Consider the following 21,159-nt stretch of genomic DNA (forward strand, 5'->3'; position numbering starts at 1 on the left):
TTTTTTTGCTAAGGATAGGAGGAAACTCATATGATGTCATAAAACCTGTTGATCCAAAGGTTCCTAATACCTGAAAAACACTTAACAAGCAATTTCAAAAAAATTATTAGAAAATGAAGTATGCAAATGCAGTGTTCTTTTAAAGGCACCAACTGCAGTTTGAGCAAGATGGCTATTCCCTTAGCTTCTACCTAGAGCTCTGATTATAAGTGAATTAGATGCACAGCATTTTTCATTATTGTTAATAATAATATCTATTAGTCAGCATCTGGTAAACCTAAGTGGAAAGATTTGAACTTGCTTCATTTGTGTTATTTTATTTTTACAAAATATATTCAGCTATAGATTCCGGGTCCATAATTAAAACTCTACTCCAGTAAATTCTTCTCTCTATTTCTTATAATCAACAAATTAATTCTGAAATTTAAAATAAAATTCTGGTCAAGGAATGGGATGAGTGGGGAAAGAGGGCTAATTATTTCTTCCAAATTGTTAAGGTAAGTTTTAAATGTGGATTTGTACTAGTAAATATTATTTGTCATGTTAAGACATTTTAATCAAAACTATTAAATCTCCACTAAAATTATTTATTGAAAATACAGCCATGCCCTTAGATATGCCAAATTCCATACAATATCAATAAATCACAACTTACATCTGAACAGAAGTGTCCTCCTGATTATTGCCTACTTTGTTGGACTTCCTGGCACTGATTTCATGCTACAGATACATAAAAATATCCTTAGTTAATGTTCCTTAAATATCCATTCAAGCATTAAATCATCTTTCTCCCATTTGATGTCACCTAGATAAGTTGGAATAACACATCCCAGATTTCCCAGTCTGAATGGGAAACATACCGTGTTACAGAAAGCTTCATTAAATTAAGGAACTCATCTCTGCTACAAAGTATTGGATACAAAGATACTAGATTTGGCCATGTCTATCAAAGGAGAGATGTGTGCTAGTACCTAATTTGATTAGGGCTGTGTACACCTGACAAAAGTCCATTTCAACTGCAACATTTTGTTCTGGATATCATAGAGGGATGTTTCCTTTCCATACTGCAATATGTGTACCTCTTTTCGCCTCCAAGAAAACCACCATCTTCCAACTTTCTTGGGCATCTTCTCTTTCATTAATCTATCAACAGTATTCTGAAACCACAACAAAGATGAAGAAATGCTGTGGTGACTTGGGCTGAATCCAAAAAGCAGCTCTTATAATCTTAATTAAGAATAGTAATAGTCCACAATTATTGGATAAGCTCTAACCTCCAAACATGTCAATACCAAATATCTAATTCAAAAATGAATCAACCAACCCACAACTGTCAATGTTCCCAAGAATAAGATGTAATAGAAGGATATGAGTCTTAGTGCAATTGATTCAACAGTGTTAAAAAATTCAGGACACCAAAAGGGAAGTCAGAAGAGGCTTTCCAGCTTCAAGGAAGAACAGTAGGCCAGTGAAGGCTGGCACTGAACTACAGTACAAAGTCTATTCTGTGGAGTCCTTGGTGCTCTCTCAGCTTGGTTGGTTGCTTGCTTGCAGATGTTTTATTAACAGACTAGGTAATATCAATGCTAGTAAGTATGAGATCTGTTCCTTGTTTACATGCAGTAGCTTAAGATCCTATTCTGTGGTGAAAATAAGTCATTTACCTAAGAAGGAGGCATATATTTTGAAGTAAAGTAGTAAGGCTTGTTTAAGTTGCATGTGGAGAGCTAAGAAGCTAGATATTTTCCCTCATTGAAGTCATAGCAAGGTTTTTTAAAAAAATGGGATATGTTAGGCACTAATTTAAAAGCCAAAGTTTTCCAAACTGACAACTTGCTAAGAGGCAACAGACTCTACAGTGTAGATATTATACTAGGGTGTCTCCTAACTGGAAGAGGAAGTATTCTTAAATATTAATTGCCAAGAATCTGACCGTAGAGCAATTTTCCTCAGAAGTGTTCCCGAAGGTAAACACAGATTATAAATCTTTATATGCCGGTGCAATCTGTGTTGTGTTGCCAATCAGAACTTCCTATGCTGGACTTAAGTCTAATCATCTCTTTTTATTACATTTATTACATACAATGAATACTAATGTAGGTGGAAATATGTTTTTTGTAATTTACAATATCAAGTTTAACTTGTTTGCTACCTCATTATATAAATACTTATATTGTATGCAATTCTGTCATACTTTTTATATATGACAATAATAGTAGAAAGTGAGGAAAAGGTTGATGGAGGGAAACCTAATAATATTATGTGATAAGTAGACCAGCTTCCCAGAATTTGATGATAATGCTCAAAGTATTCTTTCATTTTTCTTGTTAACAAGGAACATGAAAGAATACTTTGAGCATTATCATCAAATTCTGGGAAGATGGTCTACTTATCACATAATATTATTAGGTTTCCCTCCATCAATTTTTTCCTCACTTTCTATTATTTACATGATTATTAATTTTGAAGATATACCATTAATACAGTTTTATATATGTTTTTCTTCTGTTAAATAGTTTAGCCATCTAATTTGAAAATTAAAGTGACAATATTGAGATAACAGACTGCATTTCACAACTGAGCTAATTTTATTTCCAAAATATATAACTATCATAATCTCATAGTAAGCTAAAATGCCATATTAAATTTAAGTACTTATGGGAGTACTTAAGTACTTTTTTACTTAACCACTTTAACATGTGGTTAAATTTGGATTGGTAAATGGAATATGGAAAATGGAATATAACTTCCAATCCTAGTATCTAATGAACAGAAAAGTGACACCATGTCCATAAAATATAAGCACCTAACTGGCCAAGTAAATTGTCATTTTTTAAAATTCATCTTACATGTGTGATTATCATTCTCTGGAAATGTGAGAACTAGGATTCATAAAACCCATACAGAAAGAAGATGATCTTGATAAATGATTGCTGTGATAGCATTAAGACAACCTGAAACTTTGGATAAAAGGTTTTCTTCTCAGTAGGCCTGATTAATTAGTCTGGTCATTTGGAGAGATAATACCAATTAGTTTATTAGGGTAAAAATTGTTTATCTTCCTAGAGGTTAAGAATCTAAATTACAGCACTCTTTAAATGTTGAAACATAAAAACCTAAATAAGAAATTATACTTTATTACTAAACACAAATTCATATTAACTTACTCTGGGGAGATTCTTTTGGAATGCCTGTAGTGAGAGAACCATAGGAGCTGCAACTGCCCAATTGTAGTATCTACAATTAGAGAGGGGAACAAAAAAAATGTATATAGAGGTATGAGCCTGATAGCAAAGTAATAGAAAAGGATCATCAAGACTACAGAACTGAAAGATGTTGCGGTACAAATGGATGAATATATGTAGATGTGTAAGCACTGCACCAAATTATTTGCTTAAGCACACTACACCATAACAACAGCACAAACCAATGGCAAAGCTCAATGTTTCAACCCAGCCAGACTCAACTAAATCTCATTGTTTCATGAAGTATCTGAGATATTTGTGACAGGCAGCTGAAGCGTACTATAAATATGCAGATAAGTGTGTGTCTGTTTCATAAACATATGACTGAAATAGGTTTCATTATATGTTTTCATAAAAATCTAAATCTGGTTTCTTAGCTAACCTCTAGAAGGAAGGTTATAATAAAATTTGCCGTCCAGTACATGACAAGCCAATTCCAGCTACAATATATTTTCTGCTGTCATGGTTGCTGAATTCAGTTTATGAAAGTGTATGAGCTTCTATTCTCACATATAAGTCTTTTTGGGGGGGATAATTGGGAACCAAAACACATAAGAGGGGAATGCAAATTCCACCTTCATACAAAATTCACTAACTCAGCAAAGCAGGCTTTAAGGAGTGCCAAGAATATCATTATTCTCGCAAAATACAACTAGAATGCACTCATGCATACATGTACATGGCTACACAAAGCTCCTTCGGGGAACACACATACCACAAGTGAAAATGGCATTCCTACTCACTTCTTTTGGATCTTTATTACCAAGTTTGGGTCTTCAAGAATTGCTGGGTTCTCTGCAAACTCCTGATAGGACACTACATGCTTCATAAACTTCTCTGCTAAAATGGAAGGCAATATATTTATATTTCATATTTCTAAACTGCCCATCTCCCTCAAAGAGGAGCTCTTCGGTAAATAATTGTCTCCTAATTCATTCTGTAACTGGATATTATTTTTCCCACCCAACAAATATCTCCTTTAGAACAACTTTATTAAATAGTACTGTAGAATGCCAACTCAAAATCAGATCTTTATAAAAACTCTTACAGTACCAAATCGCATTCTATCTTTTGCCTCTAAACATACCATGAGTTAATTCTCCATCATCCCCAAGACCTCCACAGAGAGACAAAAGAATGGGACTATGTTCTATGGGTTCCAGCAGAATGTCTGCATTGCTGTCACCAGTTGCATGGCCCAGCACATGGGAATGAGAGCAGATTCCAGGGTCAGACTGTGTTCGTGGCCAATTCAGTTCGGCATCACTGAAAACCAAATAATAACAACAATAGTATGGTATAGGTGTTGTTGTTGAACAACAACAACAACATACCACATGAATCCCTATTATAACAGGAAAGTTCCCTGTTATTCTCATGCCTGGATTATCTGTTACAGTAAGATTTGGGAGAAGCAATTTGCATACTACAGAAAGTTCTTCAGAGTGGTTAAATTATGACTCTATCTTTTAAATTATGGCATTATCTTTTAAATTCTGGTAAGGAATCTATGGCCCTTGGACTCCAATTTATCTCTAATCATTATTCTCAGCCCTTGGATTGGTAGAAATTTGAGTCCTGCAATTTTTGAAAAAAATCACAAATTTCTTTATTTTTGCTTTATTTATTTATAAACACACACATCTAAAATGTCACCTTACTTGTACCAGATTAATGCTAATCAGCCTGAATATAGACATCTTATCTCACATTTACTGAAACGGTCTGCCCATAAATCATATTTTTATGCCTTATACATGTGTTATGGACTTATGGAATTCATATTTCCTCTTCTCTAATGTGGTAGTAAGATACTAAGAACCCAAACTAGTTGCAAGGCTTCTGAAGTTGCCCATTGTACATGATAACTATTGGCAGATTGTAATTATTTTTGAATCAGGACAAACTATGCTGTTCAAAGTCTTTTAAGGACTTTGATAAATTCTGCTAATATTCAGAAGCTTCAACAACATCTCTAGTGAATACAATTAAATTCTTTAGACTATGGCTTAAATTGAAGATTAGAAGAAACTTTGTCATAAACTCTTCCACAATGAAACTTGCTACTCTGGTATATTATGGACTTCCTTTTGATGAATAATTTTAAACAGAGGTTAAGCGACCTTTGGTCATGATTAAATTCCTGCATTTTGCTTTAGTGAAGACATTCAAGGCCCTTTCCTACTGTAACTTGAATTCAATAATTCTAATTTCTCATCTATAGCTTCTCCAAAGAAATCAGAAACAATAGTCATACCTCTTGGGAAAATAAAGTGCTAATTGCTCCGCATCCAAGTTTGAAAGATCGTCTAAATAAATATCACTAGGTCCCAGATGAGGGTTTTTCTTTATGGAACCTCAAAGAGATTAAAAAATGATTACAATGGCCCTGATAATTTAATGAAGAAACTGTTTTTCTATAGACATTTCTGTAATCATTCACCCTAATAATGAAAAGTCCACCCCCCAAAAAAAACCCTCAGTGAATACCTATATACTGTAGAGATTAGTAAATTATTTTTTTTTAAAAAAAAAACCATAGGACAATTTCATAGAATATCAAGAATTTAGTTAGTAAGGTGCTATCAAGGTGGCTTCAATTTTTGATGACTGGGTTAACACAAAATGGTTAGTATTTTATGTGATGACACATTGCCCAAGGTCAGGTTATCCTCCACTCTTTTATCCTTTGTAAAATAGGTAAAAGCAGTCCTCTTCTACTTAGGAACAAATAATTTTAACTCGAAGTCAGCAACTGATTTTGTTTTCTTTGGTATTTGTTATATGTTTATTGCTTTCAATACTGTAAGTTGCATTGCGTCTGACAAGAAAGCCGCATAAAATTATTGTAATCAATCTCCTTTTCTCCTTTAATAACCGGGGATGTGGACATTATAGAATCACCTGTTTCATTGTCTGCAAAATAGACTTCTGAATTCAGACTGAATATTCTAAAGTGGCATTCCCATTTGGGGGCTCTTTTTTTTTATGGATACAAAATGTATCCTTTTGTAACTATACAAGAGGAACTTTTGCAAGTACAGATAGTTCTCAACTTACAACCACAACTGGGATTAGAATTTTTATTGCTAAACAAGGCAATTGTTAAGGGAGTTGTGCCCCATTTTATTTTTTTGCCACTTAAGCAAATTGCTGCAACTGTTAAGCCCATCATATGATCATTAAGCAAATCTGGCTTCTCCAATTGACTTTCCTTGTTACAAACTAGCTGGGAAGGTCACAAATGGTGATCACATGACCTGCAGGATGCTGTTAACTGTCATAAATATTTGCTGGTTGCCAAATGGCTGAATTTTGCTCATGTGACCATGGGGATATTGCGATGGTTATAAGACATTTTTTTCAGGGTCATTCAAATAACTGATCAAAGAGAGAAGCAACCTGGAATTAAGGAGAAACTTCCTGACAGTGAGGACAATCAACCAGTGGAACAGCTTGCCCCCAGAAATCGTGGGCGCTCCATCACTGGAGATTTTTAAGAAGAGACTAGACAATCACCCCTTGAGCAGGGGACTGAAGACCTCCAAGGCACCTTCGTATTCTATTCTGTTCTGTTCTATTCTATTCTATTCTATTCTATTCTATTCTATTCTATTCTATTCTATTCTATTCTATTCTATTCTATTCTATTCTTGAATAATTGCTAAATAAATTATTGTAAGTAAAGGACTATCTGCACTTGATTTAGGAGTCTCTATGGTTTCTATAGGTGGGTATGGAAAAGGATTGGGAAGGATAGAATATACAGTAATGAAGAAGATTAAAAACAGAACATCTTCCCTATCCTCAAAGTATAAATAATGTTGAAGATTCTTCAGGAGAATGGGAAAAGATTCCCCACTGAGTTCCACATACATTTGGAAGGCTCCATTCCAGGTTGATTAACGTAGCAAAAAGAAACATTCTTGTTAGAGTTTGAGGATGCAGTTTGCACTTTGTTGACAGACTCCTCAAATATACTGTAATAGCTTTCCATCTCTACTTACTCCTTCTCTTCTCCAGGTTCACCTCTGGATCACTGCAGGGTTCTATGTTTGACAAAGGTTTCTTCAAAGAAGGCACTTCCAAATCTGGATGTGTAGTCTGCACATCTGTCTCCTTGATAGAATATGATCTGTCATCTTCTACAATTGCTGCTGTTACTTGTATATCTCCTGGAAGTCCATGATCAGTATCCATTTGATTTCCAGCCATGCAAATGGAAGGACAGAGGTCTTCATCTCCCAGAAGTCCATTTCCAGAAGGAAAAACTGGGGTTGGCTTAATTATGGGAGAAGATGCTGTATCATCAGAATCAGCTGTTCCCAGGTCACTTTCTGAGCCAGCTGTAATAGCCACAAAGTGAGTTGTCTTGTCCATAGGGGTAACAGTAATTGGTTCATTGGCTGCTGTTTCAGAGACATTTGAGACAGGTTTGATTGCTTCTACCCGGTCTGATTTGGTCATCTTGAAAAGGAAAAAGTCTTGTGAAACAGGTCACAAAAGAGACAAAACAAAACGATTTTGGGGACATATTTTTTTTTGCTGAAAAATTTTGCAATTCTGAAGCAGGTACAATTCCAAAATTGTATTATAAACCTTAAATAACCATAGTATTGATTGACTGAAAGACCACTTTTTTCTAGTGGTTTCTGCCCAACCACTAAGAACTGGAAAACTGGACTTTCTATAGCTACCATAGATTTCTATAGAGCCCTGGTGGCACAGTGGTTAGAATGCAGCACTGCAGGCTACTTTTGCTGACTGCTGGCTGACAGACGTTTAGCAGTTTGAGTCTCACTGGGCTCAAAGTTGACTCCGCCTTCCATCCTTCTGAGGTCAGTAAAATGAGGGCCCAGATTGTTGGGGGCAATATGATGACTCTGTAAACCGCTTAGAGAGTGCTGTAAAGCACTATGAAGCAGTATATAAGCCTAGGTGCTATTGCTACCACCCCTTCAGGTAGGTCTGTAAACCAATTACAGATTGGGATCACATAAAAGTCTATTAAATCCATCCATCCATCTATTCCCCCTCCCCAGTAAAATACTAAAAACCCTGCCCTGGCCCATCTGTGGGATAAATCCCTACCTACCTTGTATCATTTATTTGTGTATTTCAGTTCCTGTCTTCAACCCTCTGAAATATTAGATATATTTTAGACTATCCTGTTATAAGGACCATAAAAGGGATACCAAGCACACATATAAAAATGTGGCTATTCTTTTTTATGATTATGATAATAATGGAAAACATTTTTGCATCTATTCATATATAAGACATGAAGCTATGCATCCCAGAGATCCTTCTTTTATCTATACACACCTCTGGCAGTCTTCCCCAGGACCATTGTAGTTGGGATTCAGAACCAAAAGGTACTTCAGGATTTCTGATCTCCAATTCAGAGTCACTTTTTGGAGCAGATGAACAACTAGGAGAAAGGCTGGGGAAGGGAGATAAATCAGAACACTTTTAGTACTCACAGCAGAGAATACTGGTGATCAAACCTATTGCAGATAAATGCATGATAGAAATCAGCACAATCGAGAAAACATCATAAGAGTTGATGTAATAGATCAGGAAAGAGAAGTTTAGGAATATCAGTAACTTCACAGAGCAAAATCAACTGAAGGATTAAAAAGAGAATCTGGCTATTTTATTCCTGTTATCTAGACTGTCCTAAGGAAGAGTACATATCCTTTTCTTTCTTTTTGTTCAAGTCTAGTTCCACCATTTCCTTTAACTTGAATCTCCTCACTCCCAATCGATATTATAGCCAAAAGTGACCCAGTCCTACTATCTTCAAACATATAATATCATCACCACTTCTCTATTAGCTTATGGAACACTAGAAGAGGTCACATGTCTTTTTCTATAGACATACAATTGGAAACAAGAAACTGGAAGAGAGTTATCCAAGATCACTTTTCTTCTTTGACCCATCTATTCCCTGGAGGCTCAGTATGATAGCCTTCTACTATTTACTCTCCAGATATGCTAGACATCAGTTAAATGTCAAACATAATGTCCAGTTAGACCCCTTAGATGTCATGAACCTCTTCAGAGAGTGCCAAGTTTGAGAAACCTGCTATATTTCAACTTTTCTAATACTACCATGATGACTCCAAATTCTTTACTAGCCAAGATCCAGAGTTCTTCAAATATGTCAAAAGTTTGGATGCCAGAAACTGGCATTTTTCTTTCTATCTTAAAAAAAAGCAGATACATCATATCAGAAATGGCATACAGAGGGGATGGCCCTGCATCCATAAGTACAACCATTGCATTTCCTGAGCCATACCTTACATTCAAACAAGTAGAATTGTTTGGCTCCTTTGATCTCCACTATATTTACCTTTGCAGGGGAGCTAGCTCTCCATCGGAGTACGGATGTGCTTCTTGAAGTTGTAGAGTCCCATCTTCTTCTTTTTGGACATCTCCAAAGGAGTAGTACAGTGTGTTACTGATGAGGAAAGATAGAATGAAGTTAGGTACAAAGACACCTGTATAGTGATAGGTGACATTCTCCTGCAGAGACCAAAAAATACAGGGCTGGCTACCAGCATGGCTGTCATAAAAAAGGGGTTGGACCAATTCACAGAAATCAACAACCATTAACCTTGACGTCAGTGTAACTGCTTCTGAAAGCCAACTTCCAGGAGACTAGTGGGTTTCCTGGTGCATTGATTGGCTAGTGTGAGAACAGACTGCTGGGCTAGATGGCCCAGGGATCTGATTCAGCAGGGCACTTTTATGTTCTTGACAGGACAGAGCCTTGTGCTGACTTAATAGCGATAGCACTTAGACTTATATACCACTTCACAGTGCTTTACAGCCCTCTCTAAGCAGTTTGCAGACTCAGCCTCTTGCCCCCAGCAATCTGGGTTCTCATTTTACCAACTTCAGAAGGATGGAAGGCTGAATCAACCTTGAGCTGGTCAGAATCAAATTCCTGGCAGTCAGCAGAATTAGGCTGCAATACTCCATTCTAACCACTGCATCACCACTGCTCTTGTGAGCACTGTGTAGAAATATTTGTGACATCAGAGTTAGCTTTAGTGCTGGGGAGCTCTGTGGGTTACATGAGACTTTTAAATAACCAAATGATGGTTGAAGAATGGCCATCTGAAGACTACACAGGAGACAGAAATAAAATAGCAAAGGTAGTCCTTCACTTATGACTGTTTGTTCAATGACTGTCAAAATCATGACGACACTGAACGAAGGGACCTAAGCCTCTGCCTGAAGTTACAGCTGCAGTCATATGGTCAAAATTTGGGCACTTGGCAGGATGCAGGCCCTTATAATTGCAGGGGCAGTTGAATCCCCCCTCCCTGTCCACCAGCCTACTATTGGGCAAAGCTGTTCCAAACATGGAAGCCTCCTCTTGCTCCCTGCCTACATCTCCCCCCTACCATGCCTAAGTCCTCTTAGCTTTCCCTTTTTGTGCAGCTGCTGATAGCACCAAACTTATGCGAGATATAGCCAGGCAGCTAGTGAACAAGATGTTTCTGAAGACTAGAAAGCCACATTCCAGACTTTCTAACCTTCAGTAACATTGTGTTCACTAGCTTTCTAGTCAGAAAACTGGCAAATGCAATGTTTCTGAAGGGTATCTAGTTTACACAGGGAGGGGAGGGGAGGGAAGCTCCTGCAGCAGACTGGAAAAGGAAGTTCAGATCCTGAAGATCTGAGCTTCCTTTCTTGGTTCCCTTCAACACAGAGAGGGGAGGGGAATTGACACATTGGACCAATGGAGGGAAGTTCGGATATTTGGGAATCTGAGCTTTGTGTCTTCAGCCCAGAACAGGAATTCCCCTCTGCACATCACTCTGTCCCTAATGAAACATTTGGGAGAGCTGGGATTGTGGTCATTGAGCAGCCACAGTTAAGGTCGCTTAACACAACCACTAAAAACCAAAATTCCAGTCTCAGTTGTGGTTGTAAGTTGATGACTATCCTGTGAATTGCAATTCTTTGCAAAATTGCTAAAGAGAAATGTAAGCTTACCTACTCTATTCTTCTGAAATCTATATGTAAACCAAGCTATAATTATTTTTCTGCATCTGGATTTTTCAGTGCAACTTTCTGAACAAACAATGATAATACCCCAAAAATATATACAGATAAAATGCATTATGTTTCAAGAACTTGCTTGCAAAATGTGCTTATTAGAAGAATATATTCAGAAGTTCATATCCTGAAAGTAAAAGGTTCAAAAATGTATATGAATCTTTCCTGAGAAATTTAAACGAATGCAAAAACAGGATGAAAACAATTTTCAAAGGGAAAACTGAGAAACTAGTCAGAAAAATGAGAAACAGGATCATACATATATACAACAGATCTTGCTTTTCTAAGCAGAAGGATAGGACTACACATGTAATTCATAAGAGGCTGAATTACAGTAATTCTGTTGCTATTGCTTCTATATTCTTGTATACATAGGAATAGTTTAAACAACTCTGTTATTCATATACCAGCTTGCTTCTGATGTTTTATAATCATGGAGGGGTGGAGTGGAGAGAAGATGCATGTCTGAAAGGCCAGGCAAAATAATGTATTCATGTTTGTATTGCTCCCAAATGATTTTGACCTAGACTTTTCAGGTGACTCTTATGCTCTAAATGAGGAGTTTTGTCACAAGCACTCAAAATGTCTCAGAGTGTTTTGGGAATGGAACATGCTACTTATGTACAAATATATTCAGCTTTAATTAAACAACTACACTACTGTGATATCTTCAGTCAGTTGACTGTCAGAATACAAAAGTCTAACTGGGCTCCAAGCTTGAAGGTTTGTTGACTGACGTGGCAGGCAAGCTTGCCAGCTGATCGAATTCCGGTTCATGACTGCAACCTTGTTCATTTGTTCACTTTAAGCAGTTATGCTCCATATTTTGACAAGTTTCCACAAGACTTTAATTTCAAATTATAAATATATAGCATATAAAGGCAGCCCCAAAACAAACAAAAAGCTCACTACATATATTATGTTAAAAGGGGAAAAAAATCCTGGAAAATTAAAAAGGGTTTCTCTTGCCATTATAATAGCTTCAAAGTAGATGCTAAGTAAGCTTTCCTGGGAAAGAATTCTACAGCCAAAGGCCATGTTCCCCATCACCTCCTTTTGCATTTGAAATGCAAAAAGCCAAAGCCAAACCCCAGCCGTCTACTGAAACCTTATTTGCAAGGCTAATATTTCATTAGCTTAGCATTGCTTTCATTGGGCAAGGCAAATTCTTAGCACATATCAAGTGTTATCTGACTTATATCTTTTTTCCACGTTACTCGTAAACAATAATATATATCTCTGGATCCTTATTATATGAACATTTGAACAGACTTGTTTTTAATAGCCACAGAGCCAGTTCTCACTTCTTGTCTTTTGTCTCAGAAGATCACTCAGCAAATTCAGAGATCACACCTGAGAAGATATGCATGAGTAACTTTTAAAATTTCATCAGCACAAATTCATTTAGATTGGGAAAATGACACAAATAGGGAGGGTGTGCCTTCTTATTTGCATTCAGAAAGAAAACGCAAAATCTGAGGCATTATTTTGCTTCGACCTACTTGAAAAGCAGAAGGTTAAAGAAATGCCACTCGGTCACCCAGAGACACAAAGCACATTCCATTCCATTGCAACAGAATATATTAAATTAGAAATGCAGAAACAGTGTGGGAGAAATTAAGATTTTTAAGTGCTATATGCTTAAATATCTTAAGTTCAGCACCCTTTCTCCCTGTGTGCCTCATTATTCTGAAATATAGAAAAGATAATTAACCATGACACAAATTCTCATTAGACAAGACCAAGTAATCTGAAACTCGAACATCTGCAAAAGTCCCTTACAATTCAATATTTCGAGAAAATTTGATCCACCAAATTAAATAGAGTTGTCAGAGTTTTATCCATCTTCCTGTTCTCCCATCAGAATAGATAGAAAATGAAAGATTTTCATAAACCTGTGAGCAATCATATTACATTCAATTTGGTTGAAATAGTCTTTGAGTGCCAATATTGACTCTGCATCTTATAAAGATGACCAAATGTGCAGTGGTTTTCCATGGATTTCCTTTCCAATAAAGCTATGCAAATTTCATAATTAAAATCAGGGAAGACATTTCTATCTGCAATTAGGGCAAGCAACTGAACTAAAAATCTTACTGCCGTTGAAGCCACTCTAATTTTAGAAGAACTATTTACTTTGGTAGGTTTATCTTTACATCTTTCATTCATTTATTGATTTCAGATAAGAAAAAAACTCTTGGAAGTTAGCTGGCCAGTTTATTTATGCATTTACTTTCACAGAACTAACAGCTGCTTCATACTTCCCTCCTAACTTGCTTTTTCAATATGTCAACTGAAATATTGAATAGAGATAGTCCTCGACTTACAACTCGTTACTTAGCAATTGTTCTAACTTACAATAGACTTTGATACTTATGACCCAGTTCTGAAGTTCTGATGACTGCCCCACCCTGCAGTTATGTGACCACATGTTGGGCACTTGGCAACTGGTCTGCATTTATGACCATTTGCAACATCCTATGGTCCCATAACTTTTTTTTTACATTTTTGCCTAAAATCAGTATTTACCTCTAGTTTTGGGCAAAATTAGACCATAGAAAACCATTGGATCACTTTGCAACAAAAAAGGTAGTAAAATTGAGTCAATCACAGGGGTAACCTGCTTTATGACCATCCCAACTTATGACGTGCAGGCTTCGTTATGGTTGTACCTAGAGGACTGCCTGTATAAGTAAAACAAGGTTACTGGGTCCTGCAGATCAGCAGATAAGTAAGAAGGAGGATAAATTTGGATTAAAAAGATTCCACGTTCAGTACCTGCCATCTGCAATTAAAAAGAAACTCAGCAACAGTAAACTTTTGAAGACACGGCAGTACCACTGCCCGTTTGGTATAGCACTCTTACTTGGAAATCAACAATTTTCGCTTCTCCTCCAGAGATTTCTCACTCTCAGTCCCTTCTTCTTCCGATGTTGAATCTGCAGATGATCCTCTTTTCTTTGGCTTCTTCTTGCGCCATCTTTTCTTACGAGCAGCTGTATCTGAGCCCAAGCCATCAGAGTTGCCATATAACTTGGCAGATTTGGCCACAGCATCTATGTTTTTCTCAGAGGGGATGGGAGATGTGCACAAGAAGCTTGGGATTCTCTCCTGGGAGACAGATGGCACAAATCTGATCAGTTTCTCAGCCAGGATTGAGTCAGGCTTAAGCCACAACACTAGGCAACTCAAACTGCAAACTTGGCACCAAACATAAACCAAGGATTGCAGACTAGAAGACCTACATGTTCTGATGTTACAAGTCCAGGAAACTAAGAGCTACAGATAGGTATCACCCCATGCCTACCAGGCAAAAATCAGCTCAATTAGTCAGAGAAAAAGCAGCTGCAGGAGCTGGACTTTCTCCCTCAACCATATTTTTTTTACATTATTAACAAACACTTGGAAAAGATTTTAAAATATTTGTTTCTTGGGATTAAATAAAAAATGCAGAACATACTACATCTCATCAACAATTATTTTAAAATTTCATCCTTTTAAAAAAAATAAAAGATGAACTGCCAAGTCCTCAGTTCAACGATGAGCATATTTCTTTGAGGATTTACTTGGTGGATATTTCAGAAGGGAAAGTTGCAGTGATGTTCTCATGTTTTCCCAGTGAAGAGCAATCCCTAGCAGAACCTGAAAAATCAATGAGAAATCTGGGATTTTGGTAAAAGGGGTTGGTGGGTGTCCCACAGCTGAACTCCATAGATCTTGAAGTTGTCAAGGTTGAGAATCAGTGCTCTAGCCTAGGAGTAGGCAACCTCGGCTCTTTTATGACTCATGGACTTCAACTCCCAGAATTCCTGAGTCAGCATAGCTGACTCAGGAATTCTGGGAGTTGAAGTCCATGAGTCATAAAAGAGCCGAGGTTGCCTTACCCCTGCTCTAGCCTACTAAGAAGTATGTCTGAAAGAAATGCCCAGATGCATATTGATGCCCTGTAAGTAGCCCACCTTTTGTTCTTCTGACTCCTGGACAAAAAAGGCTTCTCCATTATCACCCAGCTTCATATGAAGATTGACTGGCTCTCCATTGATTTCTATGTCAACCTAAAAAAAAAGGTCAAATTATTTTAAGCCTAGGAAACCATTTCTAAAAAATTGCAACCATTTCCTGTATCAGAAATTGAGAGCGAAAAAAGGGATCTAGTCCACATACAAATAGAGAGATCAAAAGTTAAGTTTATTCAGCAACATAATAGGAGCCTTGGTGGAGCAGTGGGCTAATGCCTCCTTAAGTAATACCAGCTGCCTGCAATTAGTGCAGGTTCGCATCCCACCAGGCTCAAGGTTGACTCAGCCTTCCATCCTTCCGAGGTAGGTAAAATGAGGACCCAGATTGTTGGGGGCAATAAGCTGACTTTGTAATAATGCCGCTTGGGGGGGGCGCGAAAGCCCTAATAAGCAGGCATATACATAGAATGAAGGCTATTGCTAAGCACATTGGTTTGTGCTTAAATTGTAAGCCGCCCTGAGTCTTCGGAAAAGGGCGGGATATAAATGGGATTTAAAAAAAAATTCTTCTCACGTTGCTATGAAAGTCAGAACTAAGATATCAATGTTAATTTTGTGTCTTTAAAGAGGAAATATAAAATAGCCAGGATATATAAAATGTCTAAATAAATAAGAGCATGCTTACTTTTTAAAGAAATCCACAAAAATCTATGGATTTCAGACAAATTTTATTACAGATTTCTTTACAAAACAAATAGATTATTGCAGGGGGGAAAAGCCATGGAGATGCGCAGATGAAAATGTTATGGTGTAGAAAAGAACCTTTTGTCAGTTACTACTAGTATCCAGGTTGGATCTGAATTGTCACCTTTAGAGAAAAAAAAAGAATAAAGGCAGTGCTGCTACAGGCGGGAGTCTTCCACCTGATGTTCCTTGCATAAATACTATTCCTTGCTTCACCATGGATTTGGCAGGGTCCTTCAACCTGCCACCTCCAGTTTAATTAATGCCACTTTCCAGATCCATTTTCTGCTGTGGATGTTCTCCCTTTCTTCATTCTCCCTTTTAGCAGTAGGGATGACAGATTTCAACATAACAGGAAATGGGTTAGAAGATTAAAAGTACACAGACCAGTTTAAAAATACCTGGCGCTGTAAATGGTTCCAGAGACAGACAGCTTTGTGCAATGTACGTCATTCAACAGATACACAAAGGACTTCACCTCTAATCCAAAAATATCAGAAGGCAATATACTTACTTTCTGATTTGAATTACTTACCATCCCTTTTCTACAGATTTATTTAGCATAAACAATTAGTTCTAATTATAGAAATAATAATTGTTCTAAGTATTACGGGGCTTATGTTATGGAGCTGTAGCTGGCCCCTCCTTATTCAGTTGAGGAAAGAGTTTGAAATGTATTTTTTAGCCAACCCTTTAGAATTTCATTGTTCATGGTTGTTGATTTTGATGCTGTAGCCCAGACATGTCAAACTTGTGACGTCACATGACATCACGCAACGTATCGGGACAGTTTTGCCATTGCCGGCAATGGGGTGGGTGCGGCTTCCGGATGACGCATCCGGCCTGCAGGCCAGCAGTTTGACATCCCTGCATAGCTGGTAAATGGGATGTTGTTGTTTGTATGATAATTCAATAATCTGCCAAGAACTATTGGGATTGAGTGGCATACACATTCAATAAATAAATGTGGCTTTAGTAGTTTAGGCTATGTAAATACAATCTTATCATTTTGCTATATATACCATGATTATTGTGGCATAGTTGACAAAAATATGAGGCATGTTGAATTTTTCACTGCTAAAAAGTAAACAGTAATGGAGACTATTCAAATTTTTTTTAATATGTATTGAACATTTTCAGAGACTACTGAAAAAAAATGAATTGACAATCCAGGATATGAAATATTTTTGCCTTCCAGATATTTTGGCATATAGCTGCCATAATCACTTTGGATAGTGATAGTAATCATTCTTTTCAGTTTGGATAGTGAGATGGGCAGTATATAAATTTAATAAACAATCCTTGCCAGCCAAAGGAATTCTGGTTAAAGGCTGAAACACAAAAATTGGGACGATTATTAGATTATTTCACAAAATGTTTGTATCATGGATAGTACAATGATTTGTGAATATGCCCAGTGGCTATAGGCTTCTGCTTTCTATTCTTAAGAGAGTGAGTATCAGCATACAGCTCAAGAATCAAAATAAAACTCCTGGTTCATTCCATTTCCAAAAATCTTACTATTTATTGAATACACAGCATGGTAATTTCAAAGCAAAACTAACTCGGAGGTTCCCAGACACCAGTTCATATAATTAAACAATATTTCTCTGGCCAAACCCCCACCCTTTCACGTATGTCATGTAAACAATTTCACTTTGTTATGGGAACTGTTTGCTTCCTCTCCACACCTGCTGCAGTGTTCTTGGAAGGGTTTCACACTTTCACAGTCTTCAGTGGAATTGTAGAGGTTTTGTTTCTCCATCTAACCAATTCTAAAACAATACTTTCCCCCCCTTTACTCTAATGGCAAGTTGAAACAAAGAGGCATGTAGCTGCCAATGTTTCATTCTTGATAATGAGTGGATGGGCATCAGATGCATAGTGTAATGAGGCTTACTATACATCTTGGCTCCATTGAGCAACCAAAGCTGGAGCAATTTTTGAAAGAACATTTTCTAAAAGGCCATGAAAGTGCCAACCTACCCTATGTAAGCTTGCTTTGTCCCAGTTTAATGGCCTGAAAAACATTATTTTACTTATTAATGTGCATCCTGCCAAATTAAGACTGTGATCCTTAATACACAATCTAAGAAGTATGCGTGTGTGTACATCCATCTATTCTTCCGTCCATCCATCCATCCACACATACATATACAATATATATATTGTATAAGAGAGAGAGAGAGAGAGAGAGAGAGAGAGAGAGAGAGAGAGAGAGGGAGAGAGAGAGAGAGAGAGAGAGAGAGAACCTGATGGAGTTCTATTTAAGTTGTAGAAAGTTACAGCATTAACTGCTACATATCTGGAACCACTTACCACTTTTTCACTGGAATGCAAAACTTGCAGCTTCCCAAAGCGCACGTGGAAAGGTGAGCAACATAAGGAACCATCTGGTTGCCTTACCACAATGACATCAATGCAGCCCGTGAGGGTGGCTGGATTCAGACCCCTGTACAGCTCCTTCACTGTGCCAAACACAGTTTCAGCAAACTGGCCCACATAGTTCATTGTCTGAGTCTAGGAGGAGAAAGAATAACAAACAAAAACCTACTTAAATAAAACATTAACTGTAGTCACAGAGTTAGATTGTGTCTCCCAACAGCAGTTTCTGAGGTTAAGAAACTGTATCCTTTCAGATATTAATGAAATGCTAAATGCTTCCATCTCTCACAAATTTTTGCAAGTTTTCAACATTATTCCATAGCAAAAACCTTCTCCAGATGTCAAATACCAAAGTCAACTTCAGGTTGCATCTCCCATGCTTGGTTTCCTTCTTATTTCCCTGTCCCATTGCCCACACCCGCCCACAAGGTTCTTCTGGGCCTACTCCTTTTACCTTATCCTCTAGCCTATTATAGGAAACAATAATTAAAATGGTAAATAAACAGTCTTAGCCAGTTACCCTCCCCATCCACATCTGCATTTTACCTTGGCTGCTTCCATTCATCCAGGGAAAAGGAATCACTGTTTCAGCAAATGCAAAGATTGGAGAACAGAAACCACTTATCTTTAGCAAAGTTTTGACATGTGCAAATCTGAGACACAAAATTATAAATATCCTGATTCCTGATGGTTTATCAGGAGAAAATATGAACATTTTGTTCAGTTCATTTTTTAGCTATAACTGTATATGAGTTGCCTCTTAAAATGTTGGTTTTGTCATCCTTGGTCTGTATAAATAGATGTATCCTTTAAAAATATTTTTTTAAAAACTCTAGTCTCATCGAAGTCATTTTGTTGTTGTTTCACTAAAATTAAATTAACTAATTAAAATCAATTTATTGGAACAGCTCTGCTTTTTTGGCTGTTTTTAAGCACTAGGCATCTGAGAAAAAGCCTTGTTGGAACAAGATTGGTTGAACTAGAAACCTCCAACATCCCTTCCAACCCTATTATTCTATACTCTTAAGATCCTAAACAATAGAAGAGAGTATCCGTAGTTCAGAATTCAATTGTGAAGTCCTTGGTGTCCTCTGAGCTTGCTTGCAGTTTTTGTTACCAGATCTGAAAACATCTCCATGCTAGAAGGGAGAGGGATTTGCCCTCTGTTTAAATACAATAGCTTGGCCTCCCCCTTCATGGATTACTGCCTTGTTGTAGTGAAGGGGCTTGCATAATTCAATGAAACTATGAGCTATGCCATGCAGAGCCACCCAAGACGGACAGGTCATAGCAGAGAGTTCTGACAAAACATGATCCACTGGAGAAGGAATTGGCAACCCACTCCAGTATCTTTGACATGAAAACTCCATGGACAGTACCAAAAGACAAAAGATAAGACACTGGAAGATGAGCCCCTCAGGTCAGAAGGTGTCCAATATGCTACTGGGGAAGAGTAGAGGGCTAGTACTAGTAGCACCAGAAAGAATGAAGTGACTGGGCCAAAGCCGAAAGGATGCACAGCTGTGGATGTATCTGGTGATGAAGATTTTTTCTCCATAGGAACCTGGAATGTAAGATCCATGAATCAAGGAAAGCTGGACATGGTCAAACAAGAGATGACAAGACTGAACATTGACATCTTAGGTATCAGCGAACTAAAATGGACAGGAATGGGTGAAGTTTATTCAGATGATCATCAGGTATACTACTGTGGGCCAGAATCCCTCAGAAGAAATGGAGTAGCCCTCATAGTCAATAAAAGAGTAAGAAAAGCAATAGTGGGATACAATCCCCAAAATGACAGAATGATCTCAGTTCGAATCCAAGGCAAACCATCCAATATCACAGTAGTCCAAGTCTATGCCCCAACCACCAGTGCTGAAGAGGATGAAATTGACCGGTTCTATGAAGCCCTACAGCACCTTACAGAACTAACACCAAAAAATGATGTTCTTATCATCATGGGGGATTGGAATGCTAAAGTAGGAAGCCAAAAGATAACTGGAATAACAGGCAAGTTTGGCCTTGGAGTACAAAATGAAGCAGGGTACAGGCTGATAGAATTTTGTCAAGAGAATATGATGGTCATAGCAAACACTCTTTTCCAACAACCCTAGAGACGGCTCTACACATGGACATCACCAGACGGTCAACACAGAAATCAGATTGACTCTATGCTCTGCAGCCAAAGATGGAGAAGCTCTATACAGTCAGTAAAAACAAAACCAGGAGCTGACTGTGGCTCAGACCATGAGCTTCTCCTTGCAAAGTTTAGGCTTAAACTGAAGAAAGTAGGGAAAAGCACTAGGCCACTCAGGTATGAATTAAATCATATCCCTGTTGAATATACAGTAGAAGTGACAAATAGATTTAAGGAATTAGATCTGATAGACAGAGTGCCTGAAGTACTATGGACAGAGGTTTGCAACATTGTAGAACAGGTAGCAGCCAAAACCATCCCAAAGAAAAAGAAATGCAAGAAAGCAAAATGGCTGTCTGAGAAAGCTTTGCAAATAGCTGAGGAAAGGAGGGAAGCGAAAGGCAAGGGAGAAAAAAAAGATACACCCAATTGAATGCAGAATTCCAGAGAACAGCTAGAAGAGATAAGAATGCCTTCTTAAATGAACAGTGCAAAGAAATAGAAGAAAACAATAGAATAGGTAGGACCAGAGATCTCTTCAAGAAATTGGAGAGATGAAGGGAACGTTTCATGCAAAGATCGGCATGATAAAGGACCAAAATGGCAGGGACCT

The 21,159-nt window shown here is 37.5% G+C and overlaps 1 protein-coding gene across 1 annotated transcript in view; it reads right to left on the minus strand.

Annotated features, from left to right (window-relative positions):
* The window catches only part of LPIN3 (lipin 3), a 49,308-nt gene that overhangs the window by 13,121 nt on the left and 15,028 nt on the right, over positions 1 to 21,159 (minus strand). Inside the window, exons 2-13 of the mRNA XM_081323128.1 lie at positions 18,341 to 18,541; positions 15,278 to 15,373; positions 14,185 to 14,429; positions 9,601 to 9,708; positions 8,571 to 8,688; positions 7,253 to 7,712; positions 5,503 to 5,602; positions 4,333 to 4,511; positions 3,989 to 4,085; positions 3,168 to 3,237; positions 1,080 to 1,157; positions 656 to 720 (exon numbers count right to left, since the gene is read on the minus strand). Coding sequence (XP_081179254.1) covers positions 656 to 720; positions 1,080 to 1,157; positions 3,168 to 3,237; positions 3,989 to 4,085; positions 4,333 to 4,511; positions 5,503 to 5,602; positions 7,253 to 7,712; positions 8,571 to 8,688; positions 9,601 to 9,708; positions 14,185 to 14,429; positions 15,278 to 15,373; positions 18,341 to 18,532 — 1,808 coding nt within the window. The 5' untranslated portion in view covers positions 18,533 to 18,541. The remainder of the gene's footprint in view (positions 1 to 655; positions 721 to 1,079; positions 1,158 to 3,167; positions 3,238 to 3,988; positions 4,086 to 4,332; positions 4,512 to 5,502; positions 5,603 to 7,252; positions 7,713 to 8,570; positions 8,689 to 9,600; positions 9,709 to 14,184; positions 14,430 to 15,277; positions 15,374 to 18,340; positions 18,542 to 21,159) is intronic.

The sequence above is a fragment of the Vipera berus genome (assembly GCF_964194415.1).
Source record: "Vipera berus genome assembly, chromosome: 3".
NCBI lineage: Eukaryota > Metazoa > Chordata > Lepidosauria > Squamata > Viperidae > Vipera > Vipera berus.